Here is a 16,889-nt window from a genome sequence, read left to right on the forward strand (position 1 = left end):
TCACATATTACATATACCCTGATGTGCTCCTCACATATTACATATACCCTGATGTACTCCTCACATATTACATATACCCTGATGTACTCCTCACATATTACATATACCCTGATGTACCCCTCACATATTACATATACCCTGATGTACTCCTCACATATTACATATACCCTGATGTACTCCTCACATATTACATATACCCTGATGTACTCCTCACATATTACATATACCCTGATGTACTCCTCACATATTACATATACCCTGATGTACTCCTCACATATTACATATATCCTGATGTACTCCTCACATATTACATATACCCTGATGTACTCCTCACATATTACATATATCCTGATGTACTCCTCACATATTACATATATCCTGATGTACTCCTCACATATTACATATACCCTGATGTACTCCTCACATATTACATATACCCTGATGTACTCCTCACAGATTACATATACCCTGATGTACTCCTCACATATTACATATACCCTGATGTACTCCTCACATATTACATATACCCTGATGTACTCCTCACATATTACATATACCCTGATGTACTCCTCACATATTACATATATCCTGATGTACTCCTCACATATTACATATACCCTGATGTACTCCTCACATATATCCTGATGTACCCCTCACATATTACATATACCCTGATGTACTCCTCACATATTACATATATCCTGACGTACTCCTCACATATTACATATACCCTGATGTTCTTCTCACATATTACATATACCCTGATGTACTCCTCACATATTACATATACCCTGAGGTACTCCTCACATATTACATATATCCTGATGTACTCCTCACATATTACATATACCCTGATGTACTCCTCACATATTACATATACCCTGATGTACTCCTCACATATTACATATACCCTGATGTACTCCTCACATATTACATATACCCTGATGTACTCCTCACAGATTACATATATCCTGATGTACTCCGCACAGATTACATATACCCTGATGTACTCCTCACATATTACATATACCCTGATGTACTCCTCACATATTACATATACCCTGATGTACTCCTCACATATTACATATACCCTGATGTACTCCTCACATATTACATATACCCTGATGTACTCCTCACATATTACATATACCCTGATGTACTCCTCACATATTACATATACCCTGATGTACTCCTCACATATTACATATATCCTGATGTACTCCTCACATATTACATATACCCTGATGTACTCCTCACATATTACATATACCCTGATGTACTCCTCACATATTACATATATCCTGATGTACTCCTCACATATTACATATACCCTGATGTACTCCTCACATATTACATATACACTGATGTACTCCTCACATATTACATATATCCTGATGTACACCTCACATATTACATATACCCTGATGTACTCCTCACATATTACATATACCCTGATGTACTCCTCACAGATTACATATATCCTGATGTACTCCTCACATATTACATATATCCTGATGTACTCCTCACATATTACATATACCCTGATGTACTCCTCACATATTACATATACCCTGATGTACTCCTCACATATTACATATACCCTGATGTACTCCGCACATATTACATATATCCTGATGTACTCCTCACATATTACATATATCCTGATGTACTCCTCACATATTACATATACCCTGATGTACTCCTCACATATTACATATACCCTGATGTACTCCTCACATATTACATATACCCTGATGTACTCCTCACATATTACATATATCCTGATGTACACCTCACATATTACATATACCCTGATGTACTCCTCACATATTACATATACCCTGATGTACTCCTCACAGATTACATATATCCTGATGTACTCCTCACATATTACATATATCCTGATGTACTCCTCACATATTACATATACCCTGATGTACTCCTCACATATTACATATACCCTGATGTACTCCGCACATATTACATATACCCTGATGTACTCCTCACAGATTACATATATCCTGATGTACTCCTCACATATTACATATATCCTGATGTACTCCTCACATATTACATATACCCTGATGTACTCCTCACATATTACATATACCCTGATGTACTCCGCACATATTACATATATCCTGATGTACTCCTCACATATTACATATATCCTGATGTACTCCTCACATATTACATATATCCTGATGTACTCCTCACATATTACATATACCCGGATGTACTCCTCACATATTACATATATCCTGATGTACCCCTCACATATATCCTGATGTACTCCTCACATATTACATATACCCTGATGTACTCCTCACATATTACATATACCCTGATGTACTCCTCACACATTACATATACCCTGATGTACTCCTCACATATTACATATATCCTGATGTACTCCTCACATATTACATATACCCTGATGTACTCCTCACATATTACATATACCCTGATGTACTCCTCACATATTACATATACCCTGATGTACTCCTCACATATTACATATACCCTGATGTACTCCTCACATATTACATATACCCTGATGTACTCCTCACATATTACATATACCCTGATGTACTCCTCACATATTACATATATCCTGATGTACTCCTCACATATTACATATATCCTGATGTACTCCTTACAGATTACATATATCCTGATGTACTCCTCACACATTACATACACCCTGATGTACTCCTCACACATTACATATATCCTGATGTACTCCTCACATATTACATATATCCTGATGTACTCCTCACATATTACATATATCCTGATGTACTCCTCACATATTACATATACACTGATGTACTCCTCACATATTACATATACCCTGATGTACTCCTCACATATTACATATATCCTGATGTACTCCTCACATATTACATATATCCTGATGTACTCCTCACATATTGTGTGTGTGTGTATAGGGGGCACTGTGTGTATATAGGCGGCAGTGTGTGTGTGTGTGTGTGTGTGTGTATATATAGGGGGCACTGTGTGTGTGTGTGTGTGTGTGTGTATATATAGGGGGCAGTGTGTGTGTGTGTGTGTGTATCTATAGGGGGCACTGTGTGTGTATATAGGGGGCTGTGTGTGTATAGGGGGCAGTGTGTGTGTGTGTGTATATAGGGGGCACTGTGTGTGTGTGTGTGTGTGTGTGTGTGTGTGTGTGTGTATATATAGGGGGCACTGTGTGTGTGTGTGTGTGTGTGTGTGTGTGTGTGTGTGTGTGTATATAGGGGGCACTGTGTGTGTGTATAGGGGGCACTGTGTGTGTGTATATAGGGGGCAGTGTGTATGTGTGTGTGTGTGTATACAGGGGGCAGTGTGTATGTGTGTGTATAGGGGGCAGTGTGTGTGGGTTTATATAGGGGGCAGTGTGTGTGTATAGGGGGCAGTGTGTGTGTGTATGTGTGTGTATAGGGGGCACTGTGTGTGTATATAGGGGGCAGTGTGTGTGTGTGTGTGTGTGTGTGTGTGTGTGTGTGTGTGTGTGTGTGTGTGTGTGTATAGGGGCACTGTGTGTGTGTGTGTGTATATAGGGGGCATTGTGTGTGTATGTGTGTGTGTGTATAGGGGGCAGTGTGTGTGTGTGTGTGTGTGTATAGGGGGCACTGTGTGTGTGTGTATATAGGGGCAGTGTGTGTGTGTGTGTGTGTGTATATAGGGGGCAGTGTGTGTGTGTGTATATAGGGGGAAGTGTGTGTGTGTATAGGGGGCACTGTGTGTGTGTATATAGGGGCAGTGTGTGTGTGTATATAGGGGCAGTGTGTGTGTGTATATAGGGGGCAGTGTGTGTGTGTGTGTGTGTATATAGGGGGAAGTGTGTATGTGTGTGTATAGGGGGCACTGTGTGTGTATATAGGGGCAGTGTGTGTGTGTGTGTGTGTGTGTATAGGGGGCAGTTTGTGTGTGTGTGTATAGGGGGCAGTGTGTGTGTGTATGTGTATAGGGGGCACTGTGTGTGTATATAGGGGGCAGTGTGTGTGTGTGTGTGTGTGTGTGTGTATATAGTGGGCACTGTGTGTGTGTGTGTGTGTGTGTATAGGGGGCACTGTGTGTGTATATAGGGGGCAGTGTGTGTGTGTGTGTGTATAGGGGGCACTGTGTGTGTGTATGTATGTGTATATAGGGGGCAGTGTGTGTGTGTGTATAGGGGGCAGTGTGTGTGTATATAGGGGGCAGTGTGTGTGTGTGTGTGTGTGTATGTATGTGTGTATATAGGGGGCAGTGGGTGTGTGTGTGTGTATATAGGGGGCAGTGTGTGTATGTGTGTGTATAGGGGGCAGTGTGTGTGTGTATATAGGGGGCAGTGTGTGTGTGTGTGTATATAGGGGGCAGTGTGTGTGTGTGTGTATATAGGGGGCAGTGTGTGTGTATAGGGGCAGTGTGTGTATAGGGGGCAGTGTGTGTATATAGGGGGCAGTGTGTGTATATAGGGGGCAGTGTGTGTGTATAGGGGGCAGTGTGTGTATGTGTGTGTGTGTGTATATAGGGGGCAGTGTGTGTGTGTATATATAGGGGGCAGTGTGTGTGTATAGGGGGCACTGTGTGCATATAGGGGGCAGTGTGTGTATATAGGGGGCAGTGTGTGTGTGTGTGTGTATATAGGGGCAGTGTGTGTATAGGGGCACTGTGTGTGTGTGTGTGTGTGTGTGTGTGTATATAGGGGCAGTGTGTGTATATAGGGGGCAGTGTGTGTATATAGGGGCAGTGTGTGTATATAGGGGGCAGTGTGTTTATATAGGGGGCAGTGTGTGTATGTGTGTGTGTGTATATAGGGGGCAGTGTGTGTGTATATATAGGGGACAGTGTGTGTGTATAGGGGGCACTGTGTGTGTATATAGGGGGCAGTGTGTGTGTGTGTGTATATATAGGGGGCAGTGTGTGTGTATAGGGGGCACTGTGTGTATATAGGGGGCAGTGTGTGTGTGTGTGTGTGTGTGTATATAGGGGCAGTGTGTGTGTGTGTGTGTGTGTGTGTATATAGGGGCAGTGTGTGTATATAGGGGCAGTGTGTGTGTGTATAGGGGGCACTGTGTGTGTGTATATAGGGGCAGTGTGTGTGTGTGTGTATATAGGGGGCAGTGTGTGTGTGTGTGTGTGTGTATATAGGGGGAAGTGTGTGTGTGTGTGTATAGGGGGCACTGTGTGTGTATATAGGGGCAGTGTGTGTGTGTATATAGGGGCAGTGTGTGTGTGTGTATATAGGGGGCAGTGTGTGTGTGTGTATATAGGGGGAAGTGTGTATGTGTGTGTATAGGGGGCACTGTGTGTGTGTATATAGGGGCAGTGTGTGTGTGTGTGTGTATAGGGGGCAGTGTATGTGTGTGTATAGGGGGCACTGTGTGTGTATATAGGGGGCAGTGTGTGTGTGTGTGTGTGTGTGTGTGTGTATATAGTGGGCACTGTGTGTGTGTGTGTGTGTGTGTGTATAGGGGGCACTGTGTGTGTATATAGGGGGCAGTGTGTGTATGTGTGTGTATAGGGGGCACTGTGTGTGTATGTATGTGTATATAGGGGGCAGTGTGTGTGTGTGTATAGGGGGCAGTGTGTGTGTATATAGGGGGCAGTGTGTGTGTGTGTATGTATGTATGTGTGTATATAGGGGGCAGTGTGTGTATATAGGGGGCAGTGGGTGTGTGTGTGTGTATATAGGGGGCAGTGTGTGTATGTGTGTGTATAGGGGGCAGTGTGTGTGTGTGTATATAGGGGGCAGTGTGTGTGTGTATATAGGGGGCAGTGTGTGTGTATAGGGGCAGTGTGTGTGTATAGGGGGCAGTGTGTGTATATAGGGGGCAGTGTGTGTATATAGGGGGCAGTGTGTGTGTATAGGGGGCAGTGTGTGTATGTGTGTGTGTGTATATAGGGGGCAGTGTGTGTGTATATATAGGGGGCAGTGTGTGTGTATAGGGGGCACTGTGTGTGTATATAGGGGGCAGTGTGTGTATATAGGGGGCAGTGTGTGTGTGTGTGTATATAGGGGCAGTGTGTGTATAGGGGCACTGTGTGTGTGTGTGTGTGTATATAGGGGCAGTGTGTGTATATAGGGGGCAGTGTGTGTATATAGGGGCAGTGTGTGTATATAGGGGGCAGTGTGTTTATATAGGGGGCAGTGTGTGTGTGTGTGTATATAGGGGGCAGTGTGTGTGTATATATATAGGGGACAGTGTGTGTGTATAGGGGGCACTGTGTGTATATAGGGGGCAGTGTGTGTGTGTGTATATATAGGGGGCAGTGTGTGTGTATATAGGGGGCAGTGTGTGTGTGTGTGTGTGTGTGTGTGTGTGTGTGTATATATAGGGGGCACTGTGTGTGTATATAGGGGGCAGTGTGTGTGTGTGTATATAGGGGCAGTGTGTGTGTGTGTGTGTGTGTGTGTGTATATAGGGGCAGTGTGTGTATATAGGGGCAGTGTGTGTGTGTGTGTGTGTGTGTGTGTGTGTGTGTGTGTATATAGGGGCAGTGTGTGTATATAGGGGCAGTGTGTGTATATAGGGGGCAGTGTGTGTGTATATAGGGGGCACTGTGTGTGTGTGTGTGTGTATATATAGGGGGCAGTGTGTGTGTATAGGGGGCACTGTGTGTGTATATAGGGGGCAGTGTGTGTGTGTGTGTGTGTGTGTGTGTATATAGGGGCAGTGTGTGTGTGTATATAGGGGCAGTGTGTGTATATAGGGGCAGTGTGTGTATATAGGGGGCAGTGTGTGTGTGTATAGGGGCACTGTGTGTGTGTGTGTATAGGGGGGGGGCAGGAGTCTCCTGTTTCGTTTCCCTGCGCCGTATATAATCGGGATCTGTCCGTGTTCTGGGGGTTGTTATTCCTGTTACACCCGGGATCCCCGGTCCAGAGTTCGTTACCTGCCTGCGGTCGCTCCGGGTATTCGGGTCTGGTGTGCGGAGATCCGGGTGTGTCGGGTGAGTTACTTTCTGTTCCTTCTTTGCTCCGCCCATTTCTCGGAATCTTAAGCGAAAGTGAAACCGCGGAAAGACGCCCGACACCCGACATGTCTGACCCCGGACACCACGGCCCTCACCCCGGAGATCAGCCGCCGTATACCAGGGGGACTACAGGCGTACAATATACGGGGCAGCGGGGCGTGGAGGGTCAGGGGCGCAGCGGTACATGGTGTCTGGAAGATTCTGGGCTTCCCCTTAGCAATATCTGGCAGCGAGACCCCCCTGGATTGGGGCACCGAGACCCCCCTGGATTGGGGCACCGAGACCCCCCCGGATTGGGGCACCGAGACCCCCCCGGATTGGGGCACCGAGATCCCCCTGGATTGGGGCAGCGAGACCCCCCTGGATTGGGGTACCCGGTCCTGGTTCATCTCCCTGAATATCTGCCAAAATTTTACCTAAAGATTAGGAAATACTTTTCATCTAATAATAAATCAGGAGGAGAAGAAAATTGTGAAGTGACGGAGATCAACCCAAAGACCTACCGGGTCCTCTTCCAGGACCGAGCGGGTAAGTACTGGCCCATGTACCCCCAGAGGAGCCCCCCACGTCCACCCCTCCCCCCAGAGGAGCCCCCCCGCGTCCACCCCTCCCCCCAGAGGAGCCCCCCCCCAGCAGACACCCCTCCCCCCAGAGGAGCCGCCCCCCCCCCCGCGTACACCCCCCAGAGGAGCCGCCCCCCCCGCGTACACCCCCCAGAGGAGCCGCCCCCTCCCCCCAGAGGTTAATAGAAAACCTCATTGCGTGTCAGATCATGTGGTTTTCCGTGCCGCGTTTTTCACCAGTGACGTGAGATCAGCGGCAGATCAGACACGTTGTGATTTGTAACATCCGCATCTCGCCCTGAACGCCGATTTATTGCCCACATTGTGTGAATGGGATGTTTTTGGCCCAGTTCACACAGAGTTTTTGCTGTCAGGAATTTTGAGGCAGATTTTGTTGTCGTTTTTGCCGCGGCCGTTGAATCTACTGCAGGACTGTGAGCAAAAAACACTGAAACAAATGCTCAGAAACGAGCGGCGCGGGTTTTTTCTGCCTCCCGGTGACGTTTCTGGACGGTCAGAGGCAAAAACTGCTCAATGTCTTTTTGTTTTTCTTTGTTGTTGTTTTTTTACCGTTCACGGCCAGAAAATCGCTCTGGAAAAGAAACCGCCTCTGCCTCGCATTGAAATCAATGGGGGCGATTTCAACAGTTTTTTGCCACTGATTCCTTTTCTGTTTCCACATCAAAATCGGCGCCAAAATCCTCCGTGTGAACTGGCCGTTCGGGTCAGTTCAGTTTTTTTTGCCACTGTTTTTGACGTGGAAACAGCACCCAAAAATTATCGAAATTGCCTCCCATTGATCTCAATGGGAGGCGGAGGCGGATTTCCCTGCGAGTAGTAAAAAAACGCTCGCGAGAAAAAGAAGCGTCATGCCCTTTATTCAGGCGTCTCCGTCTTTGACCTCCGATTAACATCCATGGGTGGCAGAGAAAGCGTTTTTTGCAGAGTTTTTTGCAGAGTTTTTTGCCCGCAGCGCTCAATGGCCACAGCTGAAATACGGTCAAAATCTGCCTGCAAAAAAACTCTGTGTGAACAGGGCCTAACCATCCCGATGATATCCGGCACATATAACGCATGTGGCAGTGACCTGGAAGGCCTTCTGTGGTGTGAAGAAGTGGTGAAGGTGCCACCTCTGCCATCCCCAGCGCTCAGCAGCCGATGGTTCGTCCAGGGTCTCCTGCATCGTGACACCCAGCGAGCAGTCAGATAATGAGGATAGTCAGCAGATGGGGAGCTGTCTGGAGTAGAAGGAGCAGTCCGATAATGAGGATAGTCAGCAGATGGGGAGCTGTCTGTGGAGTAGAAGGAGCAGTCAGATAATGAGGATAGTCAGCAGATGGGGAGCTGTCTGAAGTAGAAGGAGCAGTCCGATAATGAGGATAGTCAGCAGATGGGGAGCTGTCTGTGGAGTAGAAGGAGCAGTCAGATAATGAGGATAGTCAGCAGATGGGGAGCTGTCTGGAGTAGAAGGAGCAGTCAGATAATGAGGATAGTCAGCAGATGGGGAGCTGTCTGTGGGGTAGAAGGAGCAGTCAGATAATGGGGATAGTCAGCAGATGGGGAGCTGTCTGTGGGGTAGAAGGAGCAGTCATAATGAGGATAGTCAGCAGATGGGGAGCTGTCTGTGGGGTAGAAGGAGCAGTCAGATAATGAGGATAGTCAGCAGATGGGGAGCTGTCTGTGGGGTAGAAGGAGCAGTCAGATAATGAGGATAGTCAGCAGATGGGGAGCTGTCTGTGGGGTAGAAGGAGCAATCCGATAATGAGGATAGTCAGCAGATGGGGAGCTGTCTGTTGAGTAGAAGGAGCAGTCAGATAACGAGGATAGTCAGCAGATGGGGAGCTGTCTGTGGGGTAGAAGGAGCAGTCAGATAATGAGGATAGTCAGCAGATGGGGAGCTGTCTGGAGTAGAAGGAGCAGTCAGATAATGAGGATAGTCAGCAGATGGGGAGCTGTCTGGAGTAGAAGGAGCAGTCAGATAATGAGGATAGTCAGCAGATGGGGAGCTGTCTGGAGTAGAAGGAGCAGTCAGATAATGAGGATAGTCAGCAGATGGGGAGCTGTCTGTGGAGTAGAAGGAGCAGTCAGATAATGAGGATAGTCAGCAGATGGGGAGCTGTCTGGAGTAGAAGGAGCAGTCAGTTAATGAGGATAGTCAGCAGATGGGGAGCTGTCTGGAGTAGAAGGAGCAGTCAGATAATGAGGATAGTCAGCAGATGGGGAGCTGTCTGGAGTAGAAGGAGCAGTCAGATAATGAGGATAGTCAGCAGATGGGGAGCTGTCTGTGGGGTAGAAGGAGCAGTCAGATGATGGGGATAGTCAGCAGATGGGGAGCTGTCTGGAGTAGAAGGAGCAGTCAGATAATGAGGATAGTCAGCAGATGGGGAGCTGTCTGTGGAGTAGAAGGAGCAGTCAGATAATGAGGATAGTCAGCAGATGGGGAGCTGTCTGGAGTAGAAGGAGCAGTCAGATAATGAGGATAGTCAGCAGATGGGGAGCTGTCTGGAGTAGAAGGAGCAGTCAGATAATGAGGATAGTCAGCAGATGGGGAGCTGTCTGTGGAGTAGAAGGAGCAGTCAGATAATGAGGATAGTCAGCAGATGGGGAGCTGTCTGGAGTAGAAGGAGCAGTCAGATAATGAGGATAGTCAGCAGATGGGGAGCTGTCTGTGGGGTAGAAGGAGCAGTCAGATAATGGGGATAGTCAGCAGATGGGGAGCTGTCTGGAGTAGAAGGAGCAGTCAGATAATGAGGATAGTCAGCAGATGGGGAGCTGTCTGTGGAGTAGAAGGAGCAGTCAGATAATGAGGATAGTCAGCAGATGGGGAGCTGTCTGGAGTAGAAGGAGCAGTCAGATAATGAGGATAGTCAGCAGATGGGGAGCTGTCTGGAGTAGAAGGAGCAGTCAGATAATGAGGATAGTCAGCAGATGGGGAGCTGTCTGTGGAGTAGAAGGAGCAGTCAGATAATCAGGATAGTCAGCAGATGGGGAGCTGTCTGGAGTAGAAGGAGCAGTCAGATAATGAGGATAGTCAGCAGATGGGGAGCTGTCTGTGGGGTAGAAGGAGCAGTCAGATAATGAGGATAGTCAGCAGATGGGGAGCTGTCTGTGGGGTAGAAGGAGCAGTCTCGGAGGTTGACCTGCATTTCTTCTCTTTCTTCAGCTCAGGACCGAGTTCTCAAGAAGAAGGACCACGTGATAGAATCCATGTCTGTTCAGGTGACGATGGTCGGGGACATGAAGAGCGATGAACTCCACCGCAGTAGCCAAACCTCCCGGACACCGCAGAGTGCAGATCTGTATACAGATGCCGGAAATGATTACAGAGACGAGGGCCGTCCTGGGGGCGATGACGGGTCCGGCTCACACTCCGCAGATCTGAAGACAAGTTATCGCAGCAGCGCTGCCGGCGCAGGGGGTGGGATATCTCCCTACCCAGAGGTGATAATTGGATCTCCTTCATTATTGTCGGGGTTCCCGGTGATTACGGAATATAATTGTGATTCTCCGGCTGTAGCTGCCATATTGGCTTCACCGGTCTGTGCGGCTCAGTGACTTTATACAGGAATAATGGAATGCATGTTATAGAATACATTTGGCACAACATACTAGACACACTGACACCACCTCTTGGCTTTCATACACGTACCCCAGTATTTTGTGCCCAAAAATTAGAAAATGGTGAAAGGCTATCAAAAATATGCCAAATGTCACCTTCGCCATTTCTCTTTAACATTTTCAGTATCGTTTTTGAATAGGCCTCTCAGTAACTTAGTGCTGGTGTGCTCTGCAGGGGCGGGCCCAGGGACTGTGCAGGGGCGGGCCCAGGGACTGTGCGGAGGCGGGACTGTGGGGGTGGGCCCGGGGTCTGTGCAGGGGCGGGCCCGGGGACTGCGGGTCCAGGGACTGTGCGGGGGCGGGCCCGGGGACTGTGCGGGGGCGGGGACTGTGCGGGGGCGGGCCCGGGGACTGCGGGGGCGTACCCGGGGACTGTGCGGGGGCGGGCCCGGGGACTGTGCGGGCCCGGGGACTGTGCGGGGGCGGGCCCGGGGACTGCGGGGGCGGGCCCGGGGACTGTGCGGGGGCAGGCCCAGGGGCAGTGCCGTTTTTAGCATTATTGCGTAGATAGGTTTTATAAATCTGCGACTTTTCAAATGGTTCATTGAAGACTACAACCTCTTAGGGTCTATTCACACGGTGCAGTCAAATCACAATTTATTGCAGCGTTTACAAGTTTTTGTCATGATTTCACAAACACGGGCAGAAACCAGGATTTGCCCGCACCGTGTGAATAGACCCTTATAAACAGTTACAGGTTCTGCCTGTTATACATGTGCTCCACTTCAAGGCGAAGGTCCGACTTCAGACACCATTTTGTTTTTATAATCTAAATGGATCCAAATTTCTGCGCTAATTAATTTCAGAATATATCATTATAATGGGCGGAGGTCTGTTCTTCTGATACAAAGCTCCAAATCTTCTGCATAGACATAAAGTTACATCGTGAGATTCTGCCGGCCGCCACCAGTGAACCTCGATCAGACGTGGTAAATTTGTTGCAGATTTTGGGTCATTCTTCGGCTACGGTCCGCAGCGGACGGTACAGCTCACGACGTGCAGATTTTCGCTCGGCAGCGGAGTACAGCTCACAACGTGCAGATTTTCGCTCGGCAGCGGAGTACAGCTCACGACGTGCAGATTTTCGCTCGGCAGCGGAGTACGGCACACGACGTGCAGATTTTCGCTCGGCAGCGGAGTACAGCACACGACGTGCAGATTTTCGCTCGGCAGCGGAGTACGGCACACGACGTGCAGATTTTTGCATTGTGAACCCCTGGGGAATTTGGACCAAATTTGATTCATACCGATACGATTCACCGGCAGGGTGAACGCTCTCCGCCATTTTAGTGATTAGAGAAAAAAAAGAAGTGGGAGAAGAAGAAATGAAAAAAAGAAAAAAGTACCAAGTGAAGAGGAGCGAATTTCCTGAAATTTGATTTGGTCCGAATAAATTTGCCGGGAATCGCAAGTGCCCGGCTCGCCCTGTCTGGCCCTCCGATATCTTCTAAAACCAACTTAGAAACAGTCCTAGAAGACCTCAGAGGGCCAGACAGGGCGAGCCGGGCACATGTGATTCACGGCAAATTTATTCGGATCAAATGTTAAAGAAATTCGCTCTTCTGCACTTCTTACATGTCCTCAAGCTGGACTGAAAAAAAAAAAAAAGCTTTTGTTGGGGGGGGGTTGGGGGTTGGGTTCATTTTGCTCCTCCCCTTTTTTCTTTTTTGCATAATGTCAAATATTCAATGGGTTAATAAAAATGATCTGATTATAAAAAAAAATTAGAGGGATATCACGTGACAGCCCATTGTTGGGGCGATCAGTGGAGTCCATTGGAGATCGGTGGTTTCCGTTTTACGATGGTTCCAGCAGTGCATTGTGGTTTCCGGTATGAACTGAAGTCACAGCGCAAATGTGAAGAGAGCCGTGGATTGTGCCACCAATTGCATGGTCTATACTCGTCCTAGGAGGTTACGGCACACTCTTATACATTGAGCTCCATAATAAACCAGTATACAGCTCCCCCCCCCCGTGATATAGAATGGAAATAACCAGTGCAGAATGCTGGATCCAAAAACCCCCTGACAATAAGAGCTGGAGGTTCCTTGTAATACAGAGCTTTGTCCTCACAGGCCCGTTCCCTCCGCCCGCCGGTGGGCCCGGGGTTACGTGTCTGGGTTTCCTTAGTAATGACCCGGCAGCGCACAGAAGATGACGGCTCTGCTTCATCTCACTATTTCTTTTTTTTCTTTTACCTTCAGATCTTTTCTGAAACCTCAACCAGATTAAACCCCGACTTGATCCACAAGGAGCTCCTACAGGAAATCGCACACAAGTTTCCATCTCTGAAAATGACGGAGTCTGAAGCCGGCATCGAAGTGAGAGGATCCTTCGGGGAAATAGGAAAGTTGCATCGTTTCCTCCAGGTGAAGCTCGGGGGAGGGGTAAGGAGCTCATCCGCTGTTAACGATGAGGAACATGAAGAAGACGGAGAGGACGACTTGAATCTTCAGTCCGCTTTGTATGAGTACATTGCAGAAATCTACAAAGAGGAGATGGAAAAGATGCAGAAGCGATGTAACGTTCAGATTGTAGAAGTGAGGAAGTCCGTGGACAATTCTGTTATAAAACTGAAACCTCTGGGACTAAATTCCTTAATGGAACAAGCAAAGAAAATGTTTATTGATAAGGTCCAGGCCGTAACCAAGGACTGGAGCCAAAAGGAAGCGCCGCTATCCGCCATGACCGCGTCACTAGAAGCCACGAAACTGTACATGAAGGAACATCACAAGACCTTGGTCCTAGAGGAGCGCGGCCGCTTAGTTCTTCGTGGACCTGAACGTGAATTGACCCTGGCGGTGGAGGCTTTACAGAAAGGAGCGTGCAGATCTCCGCTCTCCCGCAGAGTCATAACCATCTCATCCAAGGACACGAGGAGCGAGGTGCTGGTGGACGCCAAGCACATGGACATCTTGAAGAAATTGAAGTCCAGAGAGATTGAGGAGCTCCAGCAGAAATACAGAGTGAGGATGGACGAAGAAAGCAAAGACAGAAATGTAAGTGTCACCTTCAAAGCCGTGAAGGGAGTCCCTGATCTGGGACCGCACGCCTGCCACCGCTTCACCAGTCTCCTGCAGGAGACCATCATGAACCTTCAGAGCAAAAACATCAATGGGAACCTGGAGATCGAAGAAGAAAGAGTCGCCCAGTTCAGTAGGAAGCTCCAGAGGGGCGGCATAGATGTCATTGTGGAGCGGGACCGCGGCTCCGTAACCCTCATCGCCTCTTCAATCCTTGTGGACTTTGCTGAAGAGAAGCTCCAGGAGTTCCTTAAGATACAAGATCCCCGGGAAGCTGCTGCCCCTGGAGGTGGCACTGATGAGGCGATGGACACTAGTAAAGCCCCTGACAAAAAGACGAGCGCAGAAGAGGAGACTTGTCCCATCTGCCTGGACCAGATCAAGAACAAGAAGATACTGCAGAAGTGTAAACATGAATTCTGTGATCTTTGTATCCAGCAATGTGCGAGCCTGAAGCCCGTCTGCCCGGTGTGCTCTGTGCCATATGGAGTTGTCATAGGGAACCAGCCTGATGGGACTATGACAACTATAACCCACCACCAAACCCTGCCGGGATTTCCTGGATGTGGAACCATCTCCATTCAATATGACATCCCAGGGGGTACTCAGCAGGTGAGTGAACGGGATAGAAGTTGTTCTAGGGACCCCCGAATATTGATGGGGTACACCATCAATGTGTAATCAGGGAAGGTCCAACTGCTGGCCCCTGCCTTTCGGGAGGCCTTGGGCCGTTTGGCTGCCCCTTGACAGTCCTGCCCTGGGGCTGTGCAGAGAGTTCCCATGGAACGAGTTCTGCTGTCTCAGGCAAAAGGCTCAATATTGTGGAGGTGCCAGCAGTTCGATCCTCACCGATCGATCATTGATCGCATATCCTAAAAATATACCATCAGTGTCCGTGGTGGGAAATCCTCTTCATCTTTCAGGTTCCTTTAAGGCCACGTTCAGATGTGGTGGATTTTCTGCAGATCCTCAACAAAGTAAAGTAAAATAGTAGTGAATGGGGGTTGACAAATAAAGAATTCGCACGCGGTGGAAACGTTTTGCCGCTTTCCAGATCCACAACATGATTTATATTTTGTGAATTTCTTGTTGATTTTAGATCTACAGTAAAATCTGTCAGTACCGCACGTCTGAGCGCGGCCCAAGATTCTGACGCTACCGACGCCGTGTGTCGACCTTTCTCCAGCCGCTGTCGTTATGGGAGCGACTCCCACCACACGTTAATCTGCATTGTCTCTGTCTTCTCCCATTTCAGAAAAATCATCCTAATCCCGGGACGTCGTTCTCCGGCACTCATCGCACGGGCTACCTACCCGATAATCCGGAGGGCAGGGAGATTCTACACCTACTAAGAAAAGCCTTCGATCAGAAACTGATCTTCACCGTGGGGGAGTCTCGCACCACCGGCGCTAAAGACACCGTGACCTGGAACGATATTCATCATAAGACCAGCATGTACGGTGGCCCAGCAGGGTAAGGGGAGGATGAGAGTCTGAATAGTTGGTGGTTGTTGTAGCAGCGTTCGGCCATGTTCACACGTGGAGTATTCGTTGTGCAGAATCTGCACTAGAAAGTATAATGCATGTGAATAGGACGTAGAATGCCGCGCGCGCACAGCGAAAAAACCTGCAGCTGAGCGGGTGTAAAACCGTGGCCAAACCCATGTGCCGCTCCGCATCCGTACACCGACCTAGCAGGAAACGTCTGGATCGAACGCCCGAGGAAGTCCTGGGGGAGAATCTCAGCTTAATCTCCGGCTGCCGGCACATTCTCCGCCACACGTCGCGCTTCTCTCGGTTGCTCTGTCCGGTTCAATTTCCACATATTCGGCTTTGCTGGAGACAATTCTTACCGTTTTTTTCCTTCTCTCAGGCGCCGGACGTTCCGTCTTCCTTCTTGACTTGGGCTTTTTCTGTCGTCTTTACTCACACTTGAGCGTCACATCTAAAGTCTCATAAGATGCGGACTATGGGGGCCCTGACCTGTCCCTTCCCCCAAAAGTGACAGACCCATTTGTTGGATATAGTGGGGGAAGAGGGCACAAGAAAAGAAAACGTTTACACGTTGCATCTCTGTAGCGTTATTACCGCGGCGTGACCGCGAGGCGTAAATCCACCCTTAGAGGTTCTTCATTGGGAATCATAATACAGAGCGTTTTATTGGACGATGGATGTGGCTCTGGGGGACTCCAGCCCTGATTTTCCTTTTTATACGTTGGTAAAACCTTTTGTGTTCTTGTCTTGCAGGTTTGGGTACCCGGATCCGAACTATCTGAGCCGAGTTCGTGATGAGCTGAAAGCCAAAGGAATCGAAATGAAGTAGAAATAATTCTGTAGACAAGAAATCCCTTCTGATTATTGACTTTCTATCATTTATGGGGAATCGGAACTTTATTTGGTCTCTCCCACATCGTCCTCCACCGGCCTTTTTATCCCACCACCAATTATTCCGCAAACAGCCTGACCAATAGCCTCGGGCGGGCCGTAACAAGTGCGTCATGTGACATAGAGCGGCCAGAACATGTCACATGACATCCTGGAGCTTACCCATAGTGCCGAGAAGAGGCGGAAGGCGGCGGGAAATGTAAACCAAGCGGGTGGGAGAGTTCTGCTGGGAATTACCTTTAAAGGGCTGTAAGAATTGATGGGGGGGGGGGGGGGTGCGGTGGGGGGTTACTATCCGTGTAATGTCAGACTTCACCCTGGACGGGGCGCGCGGG

General features: G+C 48.5%; 2 protein-coding genes across 4 annotated transcripts in view; one reads left to right on the forward strand and one right to left on the reverse strand.

The window, feature by feature from the left end:
* Positions 1–16,889, reverse strand: part of PARP9 (poly(ADP-ribose) polymerase family member 9) — a 118,316-nt gene that overhangs the window by 31,660 nt on the left and 69,767 nt on the right. The window contains exon 1 of one of the 3 annotated variants that reach the window (XM_075829001.1): positions 6,886–7,473. The exons of 1 other annotated variant lie outside the window; for it this stretch is intronic. In XM_075829001.1, the coding sequence (XP_075685116.1) occupies positions 6,886–6,978 (93 nt within the window). In that variant the 5' untranslated portion in view covers positions 6,979–7,473. Of the gene's footprint in view, positions 1–6,885; positions 7,474–16,889 lie in introns of those variants that run through there. One more of the 3 variants, XM_075828998.1, reaches the window with a different exon arrangement.
* Positions 6,962–16,812, forward strand: LOC142655168 (E3 ubiquitin-protein ligase DTX3L-like). Its single transcript, XM_075829002.1, has 5 exons — positions 6,962–7,494; positions 10,693–10,970; positions 13,352–14,782; positions 15,426–15,643; positions 16,417–16,812. Exons 1-5 carry the CDS (start codon positions 7,032–7,034, stop codon positions 16,490–16,492), a joined length of 2,466 nt encoding a protein of 821 aa, XP_075685117.1. The 5' UTR covers positions 6,962–7,031; the 3' UTR covers positions 16,493–16,812.

Source organism: Rhinoderma darwinii, chromosome 6, assembly GCF_050947455.1.
Source record: "Rhinoderma darwinii isolate aRhiDar2 chromosome 6, aRhiDar2.hap1, whole genome shotgun sequence".
Classification (NCBI taxonomy): domain Eukaryota; kingdom Metazoa; phylum Chordata; class Amphibia; order Anura; family Rhinodermatidae; genus Rhinoderma; species Rhinoderma darwinii.